The following is a 20,944-nucleotide window of genomic DNA, read 5'->3' on the forward strand; positions in this document are numbered from 1 at the left end:
AAAAGAGGGCAGAGAGAGAGAGAGCCAGAGGGCTAGGATGAAAACCAGAATAGGCTGCTTCCCAATGGTAAGTTAATCTCCATGAGGCTGAAGAGCAAAAAACAAAAAACAAAAAGGGGGGGGGAGTGGGTGCGGGCAGTTGGAAGTTCATTGAAATACTGCTGTAAAGTACTTTCAGGATAGTAGAGTGGTAGGCTGTAGCCCAATTTAAAAAGTTAGATGAGCACTGAGAGGAGGAAGTAAAAAAAGGAATACTACCTTTTTGAGAAGTTTGGAAGTGGAAAAAAAATGGAGATAGGACATGAGTTCAAGAGTCTAATTGAACTGAGAGAAGATTTGTTTTTCAAGATTAGTATAAGATTTGTTTTGAGAGATGCTGCTAGGCAGACATGTGGAAGAGATTAAAGATGAAACAGACAGAAGGACTATTGGCTGGAGCGGACCTCAGAAGAGGTAAGGGTGGGGGGTTCCAGAGACAGGGCGGTAGGACGGAAAAGATGAATGAGGAGAGAAGAAATTTAAAGCAGAGAGGAGAGGTTACATGAGAAATCATAAATCAAATATTTTTTCTTAGTAGCATGGTAAGAAAGATTGCCTGTTGTAAAAGAGTAGATAAAATGAAAGGAAAAATGAAAAATAAGTGTTACAAACACTTGGAGAATGTGACATGGAATAAGATGTGCAAGCTGGGTAGGGTTCAGGTGAGACTGAATGGGTCAAACTTGTGCTGTTCGGCATCAGTTTAAGACTTTGGAAATGGAAGGCAAGAAGAAGAGGTTGACAGTAAGAGTCCTGCTGACATGGGTGGACATGGGGTCAGACCAAAGAGGGAAGCACATGAAGTCAGAGGGGTTTGTGGACCAAAACAACAGAGGGAGCTTGAAAGAAGGCGCATAAGATACAGAAAGTACAAGGTGGCCGGAAAGGGAATTTCAGAGTTTTACTTCTGGGAGATGGAATAATTCCCAGAAGAAGAGATCCGGGCTATGAGGAGGAGAGCTGAATCTGCAGTGTTTTAAAAAATGATATAATGAATAATATCTTTGATGCACACCCTGAAACCAGAAAAAAATTAAACCTGCATGGATAAATATACTAATTTATGCACACCTATTTACACTACATACTACATACATTTAAATATTTTATACTTTTGTATTGATATATAATATACTCTATTTTAAAATCTCTTATATTCTTCACAGCACCAGCCCAGGGACACAGTATGTACTCAATAGACATTGGTTTGATTGAACTAACATATTTAACTATGTTAGAGAACTTCTATTTTTTTATCCTGCATAGTACTGGAATCAGCTCCACCCCCTAAATTACAATGCTAAAATAATTACAAATGAAGAGAGTTCAGATTTAAAGTGTGGAGGCCAAATCTTTAATAGTTTTATAGTGGGCTTAGTGTTGTGCTTTTAATTGTACCCTAACTCTTAGACTGAGCTCCATTTCTTTTACCTCTGCCAAAACACAGATTCTACCACCAGTCTCAAGGCTATGGGAAATTCTACTTATCCACTCTGCTCTCCACCTTCATTTCTCATTAGGAGTCCTCTCCCTCCAACTCATACCAGCCAGTATGTGTTAAAGCACAGGGCGGTACCAGAAACTCGCTGTGATGAGTCTGAGATGGACATAAATGGCCACACTAGCAAAGAAGTGTGAGCAATTTCTAACTTACTCCACTTATTCCAGTGCTGCTATCCTAACCCGTCACTCTTTGGGCACAATTCTTTTTCCTTGCTTCAATATTGTAAATTAGAAACCCCACACGTCACTCTGCAATGCATGGAAATAGCACTGGCTTTCACTTGAGGTTTTTTGGGGGGCAGGGATGATCATGAGAACAGATAGGTCTATATGCTTGAAGTCATAGAACACATAGTGCACGACTGAGCTGCTGTGGTTGGAAAGAGATGGAAGTGGGATGTATTCTGGTATCATGTGATGTTATATAACACTGGAATCCCCAGACTAGAATGGAATCCTCCATCTAGATCACTATTAGAAGTTCTCAGAATGACAAATCTACATTTTAGCGATGTCTCAAATACCTAGTAGGTCTAGAAATAATTGCCCACTGGTTAAGTAGCACCTGGTAGTCCAGCAGCTCCTTAACAGTTAGTTGAGTGTGTGTTGGGATCATTGGGTACCCCCTATGGAGGTAAGAAAGTATAATATATAGAACAACTCGGCTAAATTGGAAGAATAATTGAACTGGAGCAGAGAACAGATAATTACAGTAACTTTTTATTATCATAACATTAATTCAATTGATTTTTCTAGCTGCCCACTCAGTAACCTGTAATGAAGGAAAAGCATCAGTCTTCATTTTTCTATTGAAAAAGTCATAGTCCTTAACCCACCCTATAAGGTACAGAATTTAGAAATTCATAAACTACATATTCATGTGACTGCTTATGGAAAATAATTCCTAGTTAGGAGTCCTATTCCCATGTCACATGAACTTTACCTAAAAGCAGGTGGAGGAAGAGATGGTTTAAATGTCTTTGTATTCTAGGACCTGTTATCTTTACTCTCAATTCTTTTACTCTTAGTGTTCTTTGCTCTCTCTGTCTTCTCCTGTATCATTACTTTAGTCCCAGGAAAATAAATGAGAAACCTAATGTACACTAGGTGTTTCAGTGTATAAATCCCTAATATGGCTTAATATATCACCCTTTCTGGGTTCGTTTAAATGACAGATGAGCAGCTCAGTGCTAAAGGAGTAAAACTGTGTGGGAAGCCAGTAGTTGGTGAGGGATGGGGAATGAAAAGGGACAGTCTTCTGAGGATCTCTGAAATCACACCATGGACCATATACCATTTGTAAGGCCAGACTCATTCCAGCATCACTGTCCACCCTTAGCCACTTCTCATCCATAAAGAGTTCCTTAGGGAGAAAGGAGTCTCTGACACTCAAGTGAAGAAAGAAAACGCTCTACCACAGTATTTGGCAGTCTACTGAACACACATTTCTTATATGGCTTTGGGCTCAGAGAGCACATAATTTATGGCCACAATACCTGGAAACGCCTAATGCATTCATCAATAGCACTGCAGTTGCATTACTTATGCACACATCTAAATCATTCCTAATACACCAAGCAGACACATACAAGGTGTCAAGCAATGACAGGGTTATTTTTTTTTTAGAGAGAGAGATGGGGATTAAAAGAATAACGTGAGTTCTGAAATAGCTTTTTCCAAAGGCTACTGCCCAAACCTTCTGGTTATTCTGTCCATAAATCTTCAACTAACTAAACCAACCAACTAACCAACCAAACAAAAAACCCAAAGAAACTCTAGTTCTTAAATGAGATGTGCAGGTGACCAGCACACTGCAGTTTTGGCTACACAGTTCTCCTCTCATGCAGAGAATTACCCCCTTGGGCAACTTTAGATGGCCACGGGAGACTGGGCAGGTGATATTCACTTAATTATAGATGACTCCTATTTTACCACATTACACATGCGTTTTGGCACTACTGACACCACCAACATTTAATGGAATCATTTGGGATTTTCTCCCCCAATCACAACACGGTGACCAGCACAGGTGAATCCACATCAAGGATGTTTCCCGCATTCTGGCTGAGAATATACAATGACATATTTTGAAATTACAAGATCCACTATACATGCTTCACTCTGAAGGGTGTGCACATTCCTGACTCAGGCAAATTCAAGGGTCAGATTATCTGAGGCCAGTAGAAATGCAGAGATTTAAGCATCCCACTGAAAGGAGTGATATAGGACCACACCCGCCAACCCACCTCCATAGTAGAAAGAAATGATAGAGGACACAAAGATGGAAAGCATGTCTCCAAAGAAAATTGGAACAACCGTCGCTCTTGAGGGTGTCTGTGGAATCTCACAGTTTTGAATAGATTGGGTCTCTGTCCATCTGTGGAACAGATGGGGCTTACTGCTGAATTCATCCTCATGCATTTTCCTGGTTTGTTATTTTGGAATGAAGTAACACCTAGAACTTAACAATGCTCAGCCGTCCTTTCTTTATGCTTTCTTGAGCAGGCCATGATTATCTTATTTGGTCCCAATTCAAACATCCAGTTGAAGTGAGGTGACCAACGGGGGCCAGAGAAGGGGTTTAGGAAAATAAAATTACTCAGCTGACAGCTTTGGTGATGGAAGATAGGAAAAAAATGTAATGTAATATCACGGGTAAATGGATTTGGAAATTTTATCCTGTAAAGAGAGAGAGAGGTGGCCGCCATTCACAAAGCCAACAGTCCAGTGAAAGAAATCCTATTTGCCTGGATAACCCAAGGTCAGGTTAAGTATACCTGGCTTAAGGCAAACAGCCCCTTCTTGATGGCAGAAATGAGGACAGGCACATATAGTCACTGTTGGCACCATCCCTTACATACCTGTTCCTCTACCTCTAAAACCAACTTTTGCAAGCTAAGAGAATGGTGTGGCCACTGAGTTTTGAGCAGATTTGGTCATCTTTTCAGAAAACTATGTGAATTTGTAAGACACACATCCAGTGCTACCTCCCTGTAACCAGATACCACGTTTCAAAAAGTAGACCAAGTGGGGATTTTCCAGGTGTGCTTGCAGTACTGATTCCTCTGTACTGCAGGGAGGGAGGGGGCAGCAACAGGGTTGGTGCCTCAGTACTAGGAAGAAGACTGAGTGACTGAGGTGGTTTGAAACATCAGAGGGAGCTGCTGGGATATTCCTTAGGACTGAGCTTCCTGAAATCTCTCAGCCACACCAGGAGGGACATGTTAACTTGACCTCAATTCTGGTTTAAACCCTCTTGAGAATCTTTCCTACCCTAGGTGCTGATAGGGAAAAATGGGTGCCACCAGCTTGACTTTGCATGGGATGCTGGGTAATCTATAGTCCACCTAGAAGATAGGAGCTGGACTTGGGGTTTGCTTAGAGCCATTTGGACCCTGTGCTAAGTAAGTCCAGGCCGATGGGCATGAACACTTCTCATAGACCAATAAGAGCGGTGAGGTGAGGAAGCATGGATACACATTACTTTCCCTGCTGTTTCACCACAGTGGCCGCCAGTCACTTCCACCTTTTTCCAGACACCCTGAAGCAAAAGCCATACAAAACAATCTCCCCAGTGGAAAATTAAAACCCATAACAGAACACTTTTCCCCCTTCATTCCCATCCCCACCCCACTCCCTCCAGCCCAACACCCTGAATACTCACAAGAGAACACTTTATCTATACAAAATTAATTAGAAAACAAAATATTTACATATGAAATAAACACCATCTTGATTTCTGTCACCAGTGGAGACCAACAGAGCCCCCTTTGTTCTAGATTGCTGTTCGCTAGGTTAGTTGGTTTGGTTTTTTTATTTGAAAGGGGTGAGGTAAGAGGAAGAGTAAGGGAGGAGCCCCTGACCTCGGAGAGTCAGGGTGAAGCAATGTTTATATGGCCCATCTCCTTCTTCCTCCTGGAGACGCCTCACACCCTCTGTCCTCTCTCTCAAAGTCTTTCCTTGAATCTAAAGTAAAGCACTCCGTGCTCCTCTCTCCAAATTCGTGAGAGGTTCAGCCCCTTGCCCCCAGGTTCATTTTAGAAAGAAAACAAAGCTTTACAAGGCCTTCAGTTGGCTTTAAAATGAAAGATATTGAGGTAAAAATCAATGAGGAGGGTGGGGACAGCAGTCGAGGGCGGGGAATGAGGAAGGGTAGTGAGTCAGGGCAAACAGAAGGCAAAGAGCAGCCCTAGAGGGTGTGACTTGAAGAGACATGGCAGCTTCCTTCCAGAGGAGGATGAGCACCTTTCTGGTTTATGTGTCCTGTGTGCAACATGGAGGTCCTGCAGTAAAGCTTCCAAATAGACCCGGGCTCTGTGGCTGCCACCTGTGTAAGGGGAGGGCGGCAGGACAGTGGAACTGACCCATAGTTTCAGGACTGGCAGTGACAGATATTCATTTCCCTTCTCAAGTTTCCAACTTTTAGTGAAAGGGGCATCGCATCTGCCAGTACCCTCATTCCTGGAGTTTTTTCCTATATGTATATATTTTATTCTTGAATGGTACCCTCTGGGAGAAAAAGGAGGTGCTGCAGGAAGGCTTCTACCAAGAGTGTTCACACTGGGCTCAATGTCACATTCTCAGGGAACCAAACCCAATGGGGTAGTGGGGGTGTGCCCCTCCCCTCCCACTTCCAAATCTCTTCCCTTCCCTCCATGCCTCCTGAGCTGTACTCATGAGCAAGCTAATTCCTCTTACCTGTCTGTTCCCTATCAGCTGTGATAGATTCTGAGGGAACAAGCCTGCTTTCCTAGCTCCAGGTTAAGTAAGAAGGGATCAAAGCATTGAAAACATCCCCCTCTCTCACTTATCCTACCACAAAGGACTCCCCTATTTTTCAAAGCCTTACTTAGCTCCTCCCCAAACCCTGACCAGCTGAGGGTCCAAAACTCAACAGAGTTTTAGAATTTTTTGCTCTCTAGTGTAGGCAAAAGGATCATGGCTACTTCATTTTCCCTTGAGCCTTCCTGGAAAGTTCTTGGCCAGAACCAGTTGAAAATATTGGCAGCTGGAGAACTTTCTTTGTACCTTGCTCTTGTAGGTTTGTTCACCACCTTCTTGTCTAGACCACAGAATCTTCTCTGTCAAGAACTTCCATTCTCATCCTTCAGGAAGGGTAAAGGGGTGAGACAGCCAAAATTCAGGTAACATATGACCATCTCTGTTTGTATATAAGCCAAAACAAGCACACTGCTGAAGAATGTTGAAAGAAACATGAGTCAAGGTTGTCTTCTCTACATTTATAGGCAACCTTGACCACATGTGTGTATAGATTACTCGTGTGCAAGTGTATGTGGACACACATGCACACACATCCATCCTCTCTTGCCTCTAAGGCACCATGGAAGATTGCTATGATGCACTTTCCATCATCTACCTGTGACCATTTGTTTACCACTAATGAGTCTCATGGAACTGAAGCACACTTTTTTTGGCTTATATACCAACACACATGGCCTGCCCCGCCCCGCCCCCCCCCTCTCCTTGGCACATGATCCCTAAACAGATGCCATCAAAGCAACAAGAAGTTAGTAAAAGCTTCTCTTCATTCGCAGGCAGGTGTGCTAAGTGGTCCTGTCTGAACGCTTCCGCTGCCTCACTTAAACATAAAGATGGGTTTGGGAAGAGCTATCCTGTGCTTTCATGGACTCTTTTTGCTTCTCCTTGCTTCACTCAAAGTGGGTGACAGAGTCCTTCCACGCTAGTAGGAAGCTCACAAGCAGCCACTTCCTTTCTCCACTTTGGCCTCCCATGCTGAGCGAGCCCACTGCATCCTCTCGCGGGAACAGGAATGACTGACAGATGGGGGACGGAGGAGCAAACTGGAAAGGGAGGCGAGATGGTGCTGGTCACTAGGGTTGCCCTCCAAAGGAATCAGAACTCCAGGATCCCATAAATAAATTAAAACAACAAGAAAGGAGCAAATGGGAACCAAGTTCACCCCCCATCACCCTCCGTGACATGCGCACCGCACACCCACAGCCCTACCCTCCCATACCAACCTTCACCTCTCTCTTCCCTCACTCAGACATCAGACTCAATACTAGAAAGTTTCTCATAAACATGACCATTGCTGGAGCCATTGAAAGCCCTGGGGTTTTTGTTGTTAGGCACACAGGGGTTGGACTGGTTCCCTATACAGATGTCTTTCGAGAAACGGCCTGGCACAGCCCCATGGAGGGCCGAGACCACTGGCTTGTTGGTGACAAGGGCGCGGAAGTCCGGCCTGGCTTTCGGCGCCCCTGGCACCGAGGGCTGCCTGAAGAAGTAGGATTTGCTGCCATGGAGCAAGCACTGGTCATCCCCGAAAGTGGGGATGAAAGGGTTTTGCGTGACCCGGTCAGGGTAGAGCGACTTGCTGAGCATGTAGCCGCTGCCGGGGTTGTTGTGGTGGTGGTGTCCGGCAGCGGGCACTGAGGACTTGTTGTTGGCAAAGGTGCTCTCACCAGCTGGCATCTCAAACATGTGGGCGTAGGGACTCCCATCCACGAACCGGCCCTTGTCTTTCAGGCTCACGCTGCGCGGGGCCAAGGCGGCTTCTTCCTTCTGCAGGTCCACGAAGGTGTCGTAGGAGTGCTGCCGGCGGAGCTTGTTTCGGTTCTTCTTCTGGGCTTTGGAGTTGGTCGGGCTCTGGGGGTACTTGGTGGCGGCGGCGTTGGACGTCACCGCCACCGGGGCAGCCGGCTGGTCCAGCTCCTGCAGGGAGTTGTCCTCGCTGATGTCGTACAGGTTCCCCGCTTTCTTGCACGCCTCGCACCGGATGCACGCCTGCCGGCCCGAGTTCTGCCCTGCCACCGACGCGGAGTAGTTGTGCAGCTTGGAGGGGCAGCTGCGGCAGAAGTTGCCCCCGGAGCGGTCCTCCCACTCCACGTTGGTCAGGTTCTTCTCCCAAGGTGCGGGCACCCCGCCGACCACGCCGTGTTTGTCCCCCGACCCGTGCTTGAGGTGAGACCTGTTGGTACAGGGCCCTCCTCCGCTGACCGAGTCGCTGCGCTCCTTGTAGATGTCGGTCAGGTCCACGTGCTCCCAGTGCGGCGAGTTCTCCTTCGTGCGGAACTGGTCCAGGTAGAAGTCCCGCAGCCCCTCCTTGTCCCTGAAGTAGCGCTTGTGGTCCGGCGAGCGGGGCGGCCGGCGCCGGTAGGCCAGCTCGATCTCGTCGAACTCGCGCCGGGACTTGGCCGAGGCCGGCCGCTTCTTCAGGCTGTCCTTGTACTGCTGCTTGCGCCTCTTGGCCGCGTTGCCCTCGATGTTCCCGTAGGTGACGGTGTGCGTGGAGATGTCGGACACGTCCGAGCGGATCAAGTCGTCGTGGCCCCCGTAGCGGTCACTCTTGAAGGAGAACTTGCCGTACAGGTCACTCAGCTGGCTGTGCTTGGAGGAGGGGAGGCCGATGTCCAGGGGCTTCTTGCTGATGGACCTGGGCTGGGAGGTGAAGGGGGGGTTGTCACAGTCGTAGAGCCCGTCGATGGAGCTGGTGCTGCCAATGCTGTGAGGCCGGTGGTGGTGGTGGTAGTGGTCTTGGTACACGTTGCTGTCCTTCAGCTGCAGGTTCCCAAAAGTTCTCTCCACCTCGCTGATGTAGTCGCTGAAGAGGTTCTCTTCGCAGGGAGGGTTGTTGTAGGACTTGCAGTCGGAATGCGTGAAGCTGCGGCGGTGCTCCGAGATGTCGTAGACCGACGACTCGCGGCGGATGAAGTCCAGGGCGCTCTGCGGGGAGCCGTTCACGCCGGACAGGTTGGCCATGTTCTTGGCGGTGCGGAGCAGGCGCAGGATGTTGGAGTGGGTGTTGTTCATGGTCGCGGTGGGGGAGTTCATCACGGATTGGCGCTCCTCGATGGCCACTCCATGGATGCAGCTGTAGATACCCTGGAGAATAGGATGGGACGGATTAGGTCTCCAGTGAGGCTAAAAAATGACTATAAAGAATTCTCCCTGCCCCCACTACTCATTGCCTGATGGTAAGAAAAGTCAGGAAAAACGCGAAAGTCTTATATACGCATAAAAAGGTGTGACAAGAAGCTTGCGCGATTTATCCCCCTGCATTTAGAAGTCTCATATCATGAGCTAAGGTAGTGGCTCAAAAAGGACACATGACTACACCACATAACTTGAGAAAATAAAATAAAATCATGAGGCATGACATCTTTGTCTTGACTCTCTCATTGACTTTTACTAATTTTCCTTTTTACGCCCAGATTTTTGCATCTTAAAGATGATGCCGTGGTATCAGCCAATAGCAAAAAAAAATATTGTCAGCGTCCTGGAAATCAATTGCCATCCTCTGCAGATGTCGAGCCTGCCCTTCCGGGGCTGACCAGGCTTGGCTGGCGGCAAAGCACAGGGGAGCTCCTAGCTCACAATTGCCACTCTTTTCCAGCTCTGACAAATTTTGAGCAGCTTTTAGAATTTTGATCACCAAATAACAGCTGAGCAGTTCTCTTCTTAGGCCAAGCATGAAGCAAATTCACAGAGAGAATTAGGGAGCCCTAGGGTCAAAAACAGATTTTTCTCCTGCTGTGCCCTACACCACGGGAGGGAAGAATTGGGACAGATATCTGGTACTAAATAGGAATAAGTAATTTCCTTGTCGAATTCTCTCATCTATTCTCTCTTTAGCTCCCAGTTTTCTTCTTATACTTTCTGACTCAATCTTATCATAAATAATTAATATCTTAGTAAATTAGTATTGATTGAGAACTCCCTGTGTACAGAGTCTTAAAGAACACCACCTAGGACAGGGAATGGGTTGAGTTCAAGTCTAAAAGTCAAGCCAACCTCCTGCTAATATCTTGCTCCCTGCCTGGAAAGTTGGACAAATTTGGAACTTTCCTCCCTGGCAAGGGAAGGTATTTGAAGAGGAGGTTGTTTGAATTGTGTCTTTAAAAGAAGGGGATTCATTTTAAAAAGGAAGTTGTCCCAAAGGATAGGGATGAGAGGAGAGAAGGTTAGGAAGGAGAATAGCAGCTAAATAGCAAAGAAGAAAGGTTTAGATGAGGTGAGCCTTACTGTCCCAGAGGACACGGCAAGATAGATCTTCAAGGTAAGGTTACTCTCCTTTCTTCCTCAGGCCTCCTTTCTAACCCTTCTTAATTGTGGCCAGGAGAAAATGCCAAGCATTTTTCCTGGACAGAGGCATTGATTATGTAGAAGGGCTATCAATGGGATTTCTATTCTAGGTTAGCAGCTCCCAGTGTTTCTGCCATCACCCTATCTAAGACCTTAGGGAAGGGCCACACAAGGAAACATGACTCACGGACCATAATTCCATCCTCCCGCTCCCATGTTACTGAATAGCCTGAATCAACTAACAGCTGAGAGAAAATGGTTCTCTATCACTAAAATACTACTGGAAAATGATCAAAAGATGGAGCAATTTAATGAGAAATCCATTTTTTTTTATATAACTCTATTTGAGCCCAAGTTGGTCATATCTGAAATCCAGTCTCTATTCTAAAAGGGCATTTGAGTTCAGCTCTTATGAATGAGTTCCATAACTTTATTAATAAAATCAAAAGAATCCCTCCTCCTCTTTTTCTTACTCTTCCCTGTGGCCTTCTGTTCATATTCAAAACTGTTATAAATCCTCAGTTTGGACTAGAAACCTAGAGGAAGCCTAAATAAAGAACAGCTTCAGAGTTATACTTTTCTCCAGTTAAGGAAGTTACTGGAATGTAAATCTCTTATGGGTCAGGACTTACTTCTGAAGGTTAAGTTCTTTAATTCACCACAGCTCAGTACAACAATACACCTTTGTATATTCGAATAAGAGAGACCTATTACATTTCTCTATCTAAATAGAAATATAATTTTTAAAAGAACTAATGATTATTAAAGGTTATACAGAATTAACTAAATGGGGATGAAAAGCATTTGGTAAAAAGCCAAATTTTTTATTTTGATAGATCTGTCAGTTCTTATTGAGAAAAAAATGCCCACACTTCACACAGAAAGCTGTTTCTTGAAGTGTGGTGGGGGGAGGGGAGTAGCATCACCTGTTTTTTGAGCCACTTGAAATTATATCAGGCAACCCCCTGGGGAAACATACGTGATGGCGGTTTTTTGCTTTAGCAGCATAGGCTGGAGTTAGTGTCCTCCTGGGTCTCTCTGCTTTGCACAGTGCTAGACTAAGCTGTCTGTTACAGGCTCCGGGCACCTAAATCAGTCCACTTACTCTGCTGATGGAGAAGACCATGCCAGGCTTGCCGGAACAGACACCCATAAAGCAGTGCCGGAACTGCCAATAGAAAAGGTGTTCACAGATGAAGGTGATAAGGCTGAGAGCCATGGCTGCCCCCAACATGTAGAAGACTCCTGCCATGTTATCAATGTCCAGCTGGCTGCTCATGACCTCATTCTTCTCATTGTGGCAAATTCCAGTGAGCCAGAGAGCTTCCAGCTCCTCCATCTCCCCTGGAAACGGGGCAGAAAGAATAAGTGAAGAGAGAAAGAGACAGGGAGACATAAAGAAGAAAATTAATAGAAAAAGTTAACAGTAATTTTACTAATACCATATATATTAATATATATATATATTCTTCAATGTATTCAACAAGTATTCATTGAATACTTGTTGAAAACTTAATGATGGTACTGCAGATAATACAAAGATATCAGACATTAACTCTGCTCTCCATTATCTATCTAGTGTAAGTTAGTGTATGAATAGTCAATATCATAAGCTATATGTAGGTAACAAGAGTTCAGATTAGTGAGAGTATTTCTGTGGGTAGGTGGCCAGTAGGTGTTCATGAGGGAGGTAAGACTTGGAGGTGGGCATGGTGAATTTTAATGTATATTGTATGAAAGGCACCCCAGGAGGCAGAAAAGCAGGATCAATGGGAGGAAGGTGGGGAAACAAGGCTTGTTTAGGGAAACAGTTTAAATAGAGTACGAGTAGGCAAAGGAAGCTGAATAAAAAAGATCGATGCAGGATGGTTGAGGGCTTGAGTATCAGACCAAGCCTTGGCACACTTTGTTTTTTAGACAGTGAGGAATAACATCATCAAACAAGTGATTCAGAAAATTGCTCTTAAACAAATGTGCAAAGCCGACTGGGTGACAGGAGAGACCGAGATCAGCAGAGAGACTGGCTGATTCCCTAGGGAGGCTCAGACTGGTCTTCTGTTTCAGAGGACAATATAAACATTAAGAGCAAAGGGAGTAAGTGTGAATAAAATGAAACCACCAAATTCAGACCTGCCTCCTTTTAACATTGCTTAAGGAAGCTTTGATGAACTCAATTCATGTCAGGTTTTAATCACCTCTATCCACTTCACTAGATGCTAGGATTTAGAAAGGTAGAACATCTAGGCAAAAAAAACGAAAGAAACCATGTGCCCTGGAATGCCATCTAATTCTAGACGAGCAAAATTCTGAAAATCTCATAAAGGAAATTGCCTGTTCCAATAGTTCTGGTTTGGTTAAAAATTTGAACTTTGCATAATCTAACTAGAGCATTGGTCACTTTTTCAAATCATCTCTTTGCTGCTGTTCCTCAGAGGCAAAGCTCCACTACTGCTGCTAAGTGACAGCTATACTCAAATCACAGAACCTCTTACACCAAAATGTCAGGTTAGCACCACAGCTATTGACTCTCCTCTTTCCAACATTTATCAAAACACTTCTTATTCATTTCTTTGATCAAACTATAATTTTCCTAACTAGTGGAGCAAACAACATTACCTGGAGTCTGAAAACCCAGCTGTGGTCTTCTGCCTCTTATCTCACCCCTAATAGCAATGCCTGTGCAAATGTGATTTAGAGAACCGCCTGGCTGATGGCCTGTGAGACCAAGTAGAGTCAAGTTGCTCAACAATAACTGGATTAGCTTCTGTGAAGCTAAAAGGAGGAGGAGGTAATTTGGACAGTAAAGTGAAAAGGGATGCAGAAGACATGCTATAATGAAATGGGCGATGAGATTTTCTCAATGCAAGTTGGCTGCTCAGGCTGCTGCCAGAATGGCACTGGGGAATACCTGATGGTGTCTGCTACCTACCTCTTCCAGCTTTTCGAGCAAGATAAGAGAGGGAAGAGCGAGTAGATGGCCACACGTTGATTTCTCTGCTCTTTCTCTGGGCATTTAAAAAGCAGAAATCTACCCTGGCTGATTTTTTCAGTGGTTAGAGCATTGGCTCACAGTCCATAGAGTCTCAGGTTCAAGTCCAGTCAAGGGCCTTGGTTGCTGTTTGGTCCTTAGCCCTAGTCAGGGTCATGTAGGAAGCAACCAATCTGAGTGTCTCTCTCACATCAATGTTTCTCTCTCTCTTTCTCCCTCCCTCCCACTCTATCTGAAGATAAATGGAAAAATATCCTCTGGTGAGGATTAAAAAAAAAAAAAAAAAGCAGAGACCTTTCCAAAGTTCCATCTACTTTGGCCACATGTAAGATGATTGTTTAGAACATCTAATATCAGCCTCTCTTATTCCCTGGAACTTTGATCATAGCCTGCAATTCTGAAACATACTTTCTTGATCAACTACTTTAATCTTCTGTCCCATCTTTCACACAATTCATGGGTTAAATTGTGTTCTCTAAATTCACATGTTGAAGTCTTAACCCCCAGTACCTTGGAATGTGAACTTTACTTGGAAATAGAGTCATTGCAGATGTAATGAGTTAAGATAAGGTAATTCTGCAATAGAGTGGGTTCCTAATCTAATGTAATTGGTGCCCTTAAAAGGGGGGAAATCAGACTCATACATATAAAAGAAAAGCATGCACATAGGGAGAAGCCACCTGAACTTGAAGGCAGAGATGCAATAATGCAGTTGCAGCCACAGAAAGCTAAAGATTGCCAGCAACCTCCCATAACCCAGGGAACAAGCATTGAACATATTCTCCCTAGCAGCTCTCTGAAGAAATCATTGAACACTTCAATCTTGGACTTCTGGCCTCCAGAACTATAGGATGCTTAAGCCTCTCAGTCTGTGGTACTTTGTGATGGCAGCCTTAGAAAACTAAAACAGCCCTCCAAATCTCATAGTATACTGTGACATGCTTTTCTAGAAATGCCAGAAATGCAGGGATTAGCAGAATGGAGAAGGAAGGAGGGCTGATGTTTTGGACTGGCCATCAGAAGCGGCCAAGAAAGCACTTTTCCTTTTTTAACTCACCATCTCCAAAGAGTTGCAGGATGGCAAGGTCCACCTGGCGCTTCCACCCAGAATCCTTCTGGATGGCAATGCCGTAACCAGTGGAAGCAAAGACCTTCCCACTGCCGATGGTCACCAGCTTGCAGCCCTCGTCTCTGCCAGCCATGTAGTTTAGCACTGCTGCATCATAGATGAAGGCATCGAGCTTCCTGTGCAAGAAAGAAGCAAACAAATCAAATTCAGTGGAGGAATTTTAGTACAGAGCTACCTATGGGGCCATTAATAGGAAACAATAGGGTTCCAGAAAACTGTGGGAAGAATTGGTTCAAAGAAAGGCTCAAGTTGGATCTCAGCCAGAATCTAAAGCCTAAATCCCAGGCTGTTCTTTATGAGATTTCGAGTCGAAAGGAGGAGTTCTTTCCCTCCTACTGGGAATGATGAGAATGTAAGTTGGGCCTGAAGCCAACTCATAATCTGTGTCTGAAAGGGAGAGGAAGTAAAAAGGAATCAATAAAAATAATAACAGAAATAATGAAAAGTAACCATCACAATGATAACAACAAATAGCACGGGCTAGATTTATATAACATTTTTCATTTTCCAGTTCATTACAGGCCAGAGTGGGGAGAAGTGTGGGTGCATGTGTTTCGATAGAAGTGCAATGCTATTTTCATGGTCAGAAAGGTTTCAGTATTCTGCTTTGCTGCCCAGGGAAAAAGGAGTCGTTGGGGTGGTGGCAGCACAGGCTTGTGTTAAGAGCAAATGTGTGAGATGAATATGAGAATGCAGATCTCTCAAATCCCTACACTTACATAAGGACCTCATTGTATACAGGGGTGGGCAGAAGTTGGTATACAGTTATTTGTATGGTAAATAATACAATAATAGATGAATAATACAAGAAGAAACCCTGGGTTTCGAGTACTCACAACTGTGAACCTACTTTGCCCACCCCTGTACATTGTGCTTTGCAAGAAGGAAATAGGTAGGGAAGTGAGCAGACCAGGGGTAAGAGTGGAAAGGTATAAATCAATATTTAAAACCAACATTTAAGCACATTAAAGGTAGAGGAAGAAATTCAGACATAACCATATGAGTAACAGAGAGGTCTTCAAGAAAAGTATGCATTTTCCCTTTTACTTGTGTTAGTAATGTAGCTTTATTTCCCCCTCAAAAAACAAAAAACAAAAAAACAAGTCCTTTCTGGTATGATAAAACACACAACATATTTCAAAAGGTCCATGAGGACCCTGTGGAAAGGTGGCATACCAAAAACCAAAGCTCTGATATGACTGATAACTGTGGGTATATCATGGGCCACACTACCCAACCTAGTCCTACCCCATAGATAGAGTTGTATTATAACATACCAAAATACTTAAATAACAGTATTTAGGTGACCACACATCCGGGTGGCCCTTCCAGAACTGAAGCCCCGAGGAGGTCCGAGTACTGCCAGTTACCATACAATATAGGACATCAGCTATAGGACCCCCAAACCCCAACATCTATAATGCTCAACTGTCTGTCTTATTTGACAGCTGTTATTTCTGGAGGCCAAATGAATCAAGAGATCAATGAGGCTGGGATTATGCAAGTCAACATATTTGCAGTTCATGAACTCCTTTTAATGAACAAATACTTCCCAGAGTATAGAGCTGGATCAACCAATAACAAAAAAAGCCAGAATAGGAGATCAGTCAACATATTCTTATTGTTTGCTATCTAAAAATTGTTAGCCTTTTCTTCTTTTATTTCTCCCTTGTCTGTGAGATACTAGAATCCCCATTTTCGCCTCTGACCCACAGCTCTTTATTTCATGTGTAACACATGAACCTTATCACTGACTCTCCGCTTCTTCTTTTACATCTATTTAATTCCTGTTTCATGGTTGTATTAATTCAAGTAGAATATAATCTGTAAAAGAAAATATAAAGAAGTAAATAATTGCATAGGAATCTTTGTGCACTGGCCTGAATTATACTGTCACATTTAACTTGGGAGTCCATGAAGAGCAAGTGAAGTCTTCTTGTAACTTTGTATGGCACCCCAACATAGTATATTTGATTCAATGTACATTTAAAAAATGTGAGAAACATATCACAGACTCTGAGCTTGGAAGCAGTTCTTACCCTGTTTTCAGGGAGAGCAATGCGTCATCCACACCCCTCTGGTTGAACTTTCCCATGTAGGCATGCATCTCTGCATAGTTATTGCGAATATTCCTCTCGGTGCTGCCGTTGGGCACAGTCCCAAAGCGAAAAGGGGGTGAGAAGTCATTAGGTCTCTGGAACTGGAGAAAGAGAAAGGGAGAGAAGTAAAATGCTTCAGAAAATGTGAAGAGATATTAAGTTAGTGGATTTGGAATGGAACAGACCCAATTATAGTTCACCAAATACACTAGCTCTCACCCAGGAGCAACAGTTGCTATCTTAAAGTGGACTTCAGTTCATTGCAATTTAATACACACTATTAAGAGCTTTCTATTTGCCTGACTTGAATCGATAACCCCTGTGTGCTCCTTTGGTGCACACTGCACAATGCCAGTGATGACGGCCACGTGCTGTGGTACACCAGTCACCTTTATTTCTGAACATTGTGTAAAATCTGCCTCCAGGCCTCTTATTTAGGGGCCTAAATATATTGTCACTGCACTATTAAGGCCACAGGGCCTTGATGAGACCAGCTACGTGATACTTCTAAAAATAATTTGTTGGGTATCAAATATGTTTTACTACAAAATGTCCTCTTGACCTTTCCTGATGCATTTAAAGCTCATATTTATCTTACATAAGTTGTAGGATAAATTTTAAAATCAAATACAGTTTTAATTAAGTTCCTGCTTAAGAACTCAGAGCGGCTCTCTAGTGCCTACCACAATCAAGTGAAGTCTCTTGGATTTTCACCCTATGACATCAACTTTATTTCTGGCACTTGCCCTGCAATGACTAAGTCTGTATGTTGCTCCCTGAACACATCATTTGTTTATTTGTATCTTTATAGTTGGTCCCCTCAGCACGAACTCACCTTTCTTTCTAGGCCAATTCATGTTCTTCGTCTCAAAATGTAACTCAAAGCAATTTCTCAGGAAAACTTCATGAGTTCTTCCTTCCATTAAGTCTACCCCAAAGTGAGTGACCAATCAGTACTTGGTATTCTTGATTTAGATCACTGTAGTCCATACTACAAATTCCATTACTCTCTAAATGAGCTGGCTAACCTATGAGAGCTAGTTTCTGATTTAGTCATTAAGAATTTAAGCTCCATGACTGAGACAGATATAGACTGATGACCAACTCTGCCACTTACTACTGTGTGACCTTATGCAAGTAACATGAACTCTCTGTACATTATTTCCTCAGTTATAAGAAGGAGACAATAAAGTCAAGTCTTCGAGATGGTTGGGAGGATTAAATGATAGAATATATAAGAAATTCTTCACACACCACCTTGCATAGAGTAAGTACTCAATAAATAGGCTCAATAAGTGTACCTTTCACTATTTTATTCATATCTATATTCTATATTCCCTAGTAAATTTAATGATCTCCAAGCTTCTCATTCTATTAGTATAGCAATGAACTGATAGAATATGACCAGCGTAGCTCTGTTATACCTTGGCATAGGAAACAATGTAGATATTTTTTAAAGTCTTCTTGGTTTCAGTACTATTCCATATACTTTGGAGATACTTTTGAAACCAACTCAGGAGTACTCTGAGCCTTTGGAGTAGCCTGGGCTTAGAGCCATTCTTTCTCCTTCCTTTGATCTAAGAAGTTGAACAGCTTCTCAGAATATGGGGGTTCGTGGACCAAAACATGTCATAGTACCGGGAACCATAAATGCCATCTTAATTGTTCAGAGTTGGCCATAGTCTAAAGGAGAATTATGCAGTGGTATGAGGCAATCTGAAGTGCATCAAAGATCACTGACTTAAGAAGCTCCCAGTCTGACTTACCACAGTGCTTTCTGCCATCAGGCGTTTTTGTTTAATTATTTAGAAAAGTCACTACAAAAGAGTCAAATAATTTCTGGAGCTGGAGGAGCCACTCAAGGTTAACTAGTCCAATCCTTTCATTTTACAAATGAAGTAACTGAGGCCCAAAGAGGACAAGTGGTTTGCTTACTGTCATATAGTGGCAGTGATGGCTAACATGATCAGGGATCAATTGGCTTAATTAATAGTATTCCTCGCTGTGTCCAGCAGATAGCAAATTTAGAGAGAACAGGGATATGCTTTATTGGAAGAGACAGATACCAAAATGCTATGTACATCACTGTCAATTATAGCACTTCAGATGTTTGAAAAAAGGTATCCTCCAAGTCAGAAGTAGAATAGCTACCATGGCAGGCAGCAATGTAACCAAAGAAAGTCCCTTTAATCAGTAATTCTCCACTTTGCCAGGACAATGACAACCAATGCTCACAGAGACTAAGATACTCTAGGGCCCAAAGTATCTTCTGAAATATCAATGAAAGTTGAAACCATGTCCAATAAATTCTGGTATAAATTATTATATTATAGTTTTTTGAAAATTGGTAATCCATGTAGGGAACAACTTCTGATTAACCAAATGGAATCTGGTACCCAGAGTGCCTCACTTCCCGGTGAAGCTAGATTATGGAAAGTTTCCGTACTACTCTTTAATACCTTTGAATTTTAAGTTATGTTTAGATTTCTAGATGCTGTTTTATAACCATATGCCTGAATAACTAAAAAAGCTAAAGAAATGATAAAGGACCTCAAATAGACAAGAAAACTTTGAAAAAGAAGAACAAAGTTGAAGGACTTATATTACCTGACTTCACGACTTGTTACAGTACATGACAGTGTGCCATTAGAATAGAAAGAGTAAAGAGGTCATTGTTACAAAATAGTGCGCTCATCAACTGACCAACACATGTATGCTACAAAGGTAATTCAGTGGAGACAGGACAGACTTCAACAAATGGTATCAGAACAATGAGATACCCATATGCAAAAAAAAAGGAACTTGATTCCACTCTTCAAAAGGTATACAGAAATTAACTCAAAGTGGATTGTAATCTAAATATAATTCCTAAAAGTATAACATTTTAGAAGAAAAAATCTTTGAAATCTTGAGTTAGACAACAATTTCTTAAATACAATACCAAAAACACAATGCACATACACACGCACAAAAGATAAACTGGACTTCATCAAATTAAGACCTTGTTTTTGAGAAACACAGGCTTAGAAAATGCCAGTGACTGGGAGAAAATATTTGAAAATAAATTACAGCAATTAAAAAACTAAAGGAATTAAATAAAAACATAGCAAGACTCTTACAGTTAAAGCCCCTTCCCTAAGGAAACAATCAGAGCAGCCAGCGAGCCCTGGAGGAATGAGCAGGTGCAGACCTGGGGAAACCACTGGTCTTGGAGGCAGACGATTGGACTTGAATTCCAGCTCTGTCTCTGTGTGAACATGGGCAAGCTACTTATAGTCATGAAGCCCCATTTTCCTGGAAGTATTACTTTTCATGACTAGTAAGATAATGTATGGGAAACCACTTCACACAATATCTAGCAATGGTGAAGTCTCAACATTACTAACTGCTTTTTATAAGGATGAGGTTCTAATATTTAAAATAGTCTTATGTTAGGCAATGTTTCCTAAGATTGAAAACTCTCGTTCTTCAATTTGTTCCTTAAATTAGGCCAGGCTGGGGACCAACAGGGAGAGAGCGCATCACCCCAGAATGATACAAAGCAGAAGCAGAAGTGAGTTTGCCTTTTCCTTTGAAATTCTTGTCCCAGATTGGTGAGGTTTAAATAAAACACGGGTTTTTAAAATAATCTTCTAAATACCTGATGCTTCCAATACATGCCCTGTAATGACACATCCTAAGCCATGAGGTGTCATACGATAGTTCTTTAACCAGAGAGGCAATCAGTGCTCTCTGGGGTCTGGGGAAGGATAAAAATTTAGTACTGTCAAGACCCAGGAGCCTTCAAAGGAGGACCCCAAGAAACAATTTTTTTAAAAATATTTAAAACCCAATATACCAAGGAGATCAGCACTGGATTAAAAAGCTAAGTCTAACTTTAAAGTAGGAAGTTTTATACAGTATTTCTTTAATATAATATGTTTTATTTTATTAAGTTTATTGGGGTGACATTGGTTATAGGATTATATAGGATTCAAGTGCGCATCGCTATGATACATGATCTGTATATTACATTGCGTGCCTACCACCCAAAGTCAAATCATCTGCTGTCACCATATATCTAGTCCCTTTTACTCTTCACTACTATCTAGTTCTCTTTACCCTTTACTACCTCCCCAC

The 20,944-nt window shown here is 42.9% G+C and overlaps 1 protein-coding gene across 1 annotated transcript in view; it reads right to left on the reverse strand.

Annotated features, from left to right (window-relative positions):
- Nucleotides 1–6,040: 6,040 nt before the first annotated feature.
- Nucleotides 6,041–20,944, reverse strand: part of GRIN2B (glutamate ionotropic receptor NMDA type subunit 2B) — a 410,201-nt gene continuing 395,297 nt past the window's right edge. Inside the window, exons 10-13 of the mRNA XM_036251618.1 lie at nt 16,766–16,926; nt 14,655–14,842; nt 11,714–11,952; nt 6,041–9,408 (exon numbers count right to left, since the gene is read on the reverse strand). Coding sequence (XP_036107511.1) covers nt 7,567–9,408; nt 11,714–11,952; nt 14,655–14,842; nt 16,766–16,926 — 2,430 coding nt within the window. The 3' untranslated portion in view covers nt 6,041–7,566. The remainder of the gene's footprint in view (nt 9,409–11,713; nt 11,953–14,654; nt 14,843–16,765; nt 16,927–20,944) is intronic.

The sequence above is a fragment of the Molossus molossus genome, unplaced genomic scaffold (assembly GCF_014108415.1).
Source record: "Molossus molossus isolate mMolMol1 unplaced genomic scaffold, mMolMol1.p scaffold_m16_p_10, whole genome shotgun sequence".
Lineage (NCBI taxonomy): Eukaryota > Metazoa > Chordata > Mammalia > Chiroptera > Molossidae > Molossus > Molossus molossus.